The following is a 4,778-nucleotide window of genomic DNA, read 5'->3' on the forward strand; positions in this document are numbered from 1 at the left end:
CTCGACGAGTACATCACAAAATCCCACCACACAGATTCCTGAAAAAATTTACCAGCCTCCCATGCCGTACCCAGCCCGAGCTAAGAAGGAGAAGCAGGAAGAGGAGTATTAGAAGTTTCTAGATCATATCAAAACTCTTCAAATCAACATTCCCTTCATTGAAGCCGTCATGCAAATGCCCAAGTATGCAAAGTTCCTTAAGGAACTTCTCACTAATAGAAGGAAGATGGAAGAAGTGAAGAAGGTAGTACTCAATGAAAACTGCTCAGCTGCTATGCTAAATAAGCTACCAAAGAAGAAAGGTGATCCGGGGAGTTTGACCTTACCTTGCCAATTTGGCAACTTGGCCATCATTCATGCCTTAGCTGATTCGGGAGCAAGTGTGAATCTAATGCCATATTCGTTCTTTAAGAAGTTGGATCTCCCGGAACCAGGGCCAATTCGCATGGCAATACACTTGGCAAACAAAACAGTCACATTCCCAAGAGGCATATGCAAAGACATACTAGTCAAGGTGGACAAATTCGTCTGTCCCGCTGATTTTATCATTCTGGACATGGAGGCGGATCCACAAGTGCCAATCATCCTTGGAAGACCCTTCCTCAACACGGCAAGTGCTATAGTAGACATGAGGGACTCAAAGCTCACATTGCGGGTAGGAGAAGATTCAGTCACATTTGGAGTGGACCAAGCCATGAAGTATTCAAGGAACAGTGACGACACGACATTCTCAATCGATATGTTAGATGAATTATTGGAGGAATGCATAACTGAAGATTCCATCAAGTTCACAGCTGAGGATGAAGAATTTGATCCAGAAAAAGACTTGATGGAAATTGAAAGACTGCTGGAAGAAGCCGACTATGAAGAATTGGTGAAGAACACTGACAGTTCTACTCGCCGAGTACCTCTGAAGAAAAGGCAGAAGTCGTAAATACAGCCACAAACTCGCCGAGTACCCCACCTGCACTCAACGAGTCCAACAGTCAGAACAAAAAATCGGAGCTTAAAACTTTACCAGATCATTTGGATTATGCTTTTCTCGAAGAAGGCAACCAAAAGCTAGTAATTATAGCCTCTGACCTTACCAACCCCCTTACCTTTTATTGACCAATTCTGAAAAAGAAGAGCTTGTGCAAGTGTTGAAGAAGCGGAAACGGGCCATAGCATGGAGCATCACCGACATCAAGGGAATAAGTCCATCCTATTGCTCCCACAAGATCAATCTGGAAGAAGGAGCAAAGCCGGTTGTACAGCACCAAAGAAGACTAAACCCGAATATGCAAAAAGTAGTCAAGAAGGAAGTGGTCAAACTCTTAGATGCGGGAATTATATATTCCATTTCCGACAGTCCATGGGTGAGTCCGGTCCAAGTGGTGCCCAAGAAAGGAGGGATGACGGTCATAACCAATGAAAAGAAAGAGCTAATTCCGACACGAATGGTAGCCGGTTGGAGAGTGTGCATCGATTATCGAAAGCTAAACGATGACACTCGTAAAGACCATTTTCCCTTACCTTGTATTGATCAAATGCTAGAAAGATTATCGGGCCATAGCTATTATTGCTTTCTAGATGGATTTTCGGTTTATTTTCAAATACCCATTGACCCAATGGACCAAGAAAAGACCACATTCACTTGCCCAAGTGGGACTTTCGCTTATAGACGCATGCCTTTTGGGTTATGCAATGCACCCGCGACTTTTCAAAGGTGTATGACAGCTATATTCCACGATATGGTGGAAAAATTCATGGAAGTTTTTATGGACGATTTTTCCGTTTTTGGATCATCTTTCCATGATTGTCTCACTAATCTTGATTCAATGCTTGCTAGGTGTGAAAAAATCGATTTGGTCCTCAATTGGGAGAAATGTCATTTTATGGTCAAGGAGGGTATAGTGTTGGGCCACAAGATTTCCAAAATGGGAATTGAAGTGGATAGGGCAAAGATAGACACTATTGCCAAATTACCCCCACCAACTAATGTGAAGGACATTAGGAGTTTTCTAGGACACGCGGGTTTTTACCGGCATTTCATAAAAGATTTTTCAAAAATAACTAGACCTCTAACACAATTACTATTAAAAGATGCACCATTTAATTTCACTAAAGAGTGTTTAGAGGCATTTGAATTTTTAAAGGAAAAACTAACTAATGCCCCGATCATTATTGCACCAAATTGGAACTTACCTTTTGAGATTATGTGTGATGCTAGTGATTATGCATTAGGAGCTATCCTTGGTCAAAGGGTTGATAAGCACTTTCAACCCATATATTATGCTAGCAAGACTCTAAACCCAACCCAAGAAAATTACACCACCACTGAAAAAGAATTACTAGCTGTGGTGTATGCATTTGACAAATTCCGCCCTTATTTAGTTTTATCTAAAACTACTGTTTTTACTGACCACTCGGCTACCAAGTATTTGTTTTCCAAACAGGATGCCAAGCCAAGACTGATACGATGGGTGCTACTTCTTCAAGAATTTGACATAGAGATACGAGACAAGAAGGGAATGGAGAATGTGGCAGCCGACCACTTGTCAAGACTTGAGAACCCGCAGTTGCAAGAAGATATAGTAGGAGACGACTTCCCGGATGAGTACATCATGGTGTCAATGGGAGAAGAGCCATGGTTCGCAGACATAGCTAACTATTTAGCTACAAATTACATCCCAAAGGACTATAACAGTCAACAAAAGAAGAAATTCTTTGCTGAAATCAAATATTACTATTGGGACGACCCATACCTCTTCCAAAACTGTGCGGATGGTATCATACGAAGATGTGTGTTCGGGAAGGAAAGCCGGAGAATACTAGAGCATTGTCATAGCGGGCCCACGGGAGGACATCATGGAGCACACTACACGACAAAGAAGATCTTTGACATTGGGTTTTATTGGCCCACAATTTTTAAAGATGCAACCAAATTTGTCAAAGAATGTGATGCTTGTCAAAGGGTGGGAAACATTTCATCTCGAAATGAAATGCCACAACATAGTATCCAAGTATGCGAGGTGTTCGATGTATGGGGAATTGACTTCATGGGACCATTTCCCATGTCCAAAGGAAACAAATACATACTAGTGGCGGTGGATTACGTATCTAAATGGGTGGAAGCACAAGCATTACCAACAAATGACGGACGGGTGGTAGTACGGTTTTTAAAGAAACTATTTTCACGATTTGGAGTCCCGAAAGCCCTTATAAGTGACCGAGGCACACATTTTGCCAATGATCAATTTGAAAAGGTGTTAAAGAAATATGGGGTCACCCATAAGTTTTCCACATCATACCATCCACAAACTAGTGGACAAACCGAAGTGACAAATCGAGCCTTAAAGCGAATTTTGGAGAAATCGGTGGGGAGCAATCGCAAGGAATGGTCGGATAAGCTAGATGATGCACTTTGGGCCTTTCGTACAGCTTTCAAAACACCTATTGGTACCACACCATATAGGTTAGTTTATGGAAAGCAATGTCATTTACCGGTGGTGCTAGAACACAAGGCATTTTGGGCTTTGAAGAGGTGTAATTTCAACATGGAGGAATTAAAGAGCAACCGGTTAATGCAAATGAATGCTCTTGAAGAACTAAGGAATGATGCGTACTCTAGTTCATGGCTATATAAAGAGAAGACCAAGATGTGGCATGACAAAAGGATAGAAGATAAACAAATTCATGAAGGCCAAAAAGTGTTGCTCTTTAACTTAAGACTAAAGCTTTTCTCGGGAAAACTCAAGTCAAGGTGGGATGGGCCTTTTATAGTGAAGATGGTGTTTCCACATGGTGCTATAGAGCTATTATCAAGAGATGGCACACCTTTCAAGGTCAATGGTCATAGGGTTAAAAAATATGAAGAAGGAGTCCCCCAGAATGAAGGAATGGAAGAGTTGCTGTTGCTGGAAAGGATTGCAACCACGTAGAAGGGGAGGAGTCCAGCTAATGACTCCCTAAAAAGAAGCGCTTCTCGGGAGGCAACCCGAGTTTCAAGTTTGCATTTTCTTTCCTTTTCTTTATTTTTTATTAATTTTCTTTTCTTCATCTATTTTTGAGAACATAACTGCTTGAGGACAAGCAATGCTTAGAGTGTAGGGTGGATGGTTTAAAAAAGGAGAAAATACATAAATTTTTCAAAATTGTCAGAAAATTTTTCAAACTGCAAGGTTTACTCGCCGAGTAGGCACGTTTACTCGGCGAGTACCTACCCGAGTAACCCGAAAAAACGCGTAACTGCATATGTACTCGGCGAGTAGGTACGATCTATTCGGCGAGTAGCCAATTTACACGGGTGAAATATAAGTCTGTAAAAAAGAGGGTTTTTCACCCATTTCACCTCATACTCGCCGTGCACAGCAAATCCTCGAGTAGCCAGGCGATTTTCGCGATTTCGTCCCAGTTCTCCGATTTTCCACTCGATTTGCATCATTCAACCAAAAAGGTAACATCTTTACACTATAAACTCATTAAAGGTTCGATATTTATCGTAGATTTGCCCCAATTTTGCTTGATTTTGGATTGGGGGTTTCCTCAAATTCTAGGGTTTCGAATTAGCCATGAATCACGTAATATTATGACGAATTTCTTTATGATTGATGGTTAGATAGGCCATTACAACAAACCCCTGTGGAAAAATTGGATTATTAGACGCTATACACAGGTCCGAGACAATACAGCTCGCCGAGTAGGTCGTGTACTTGGCGAGTAGATGACTATTCAGACCCACTTTCTTTGTTTTCAATTACTGGGTATTGTTTGCTGGTGTTTGTATGCAGGAACCA

At 41.5% G+C, this 4,778-nt stretch overlaps 1 protein-coding gene across 1 annotated transcript; it reads left to right on the forward strand.

Moving 5' to 3' along the window:
- The first annotated feature begins 226 nt into the window (after positions 1–226).
- Positions 227–934, forward strand: LOC111888173 (uncharacterized). Its single transcript, XM_023884301.1, has one exon. The coding sequence runs from the start codon at positions 227–229 to the stop codon at positions 932–934; it is 708 nt and encodes a 235-aa protein (XP_023740069.1).
- The last annotated feature ends 3,844 nt before the right edge of the window (positions 935–4,778 follow it).

This window comes from Lactuca sativa, chromosome 9 (assembly GCF_002870075.4).
Source record: "Lactuca sativa cultivar Salinas chromosome 9, Lsat_Salinas_v11, whole genome shotgun sequence".
Lineage (NCBI taxonomy): Eukaryota > Viridiplantae > Streptophyta > Magnoliopsida > Asterales > Asteraceae > Lactuca > Lactuca sativa.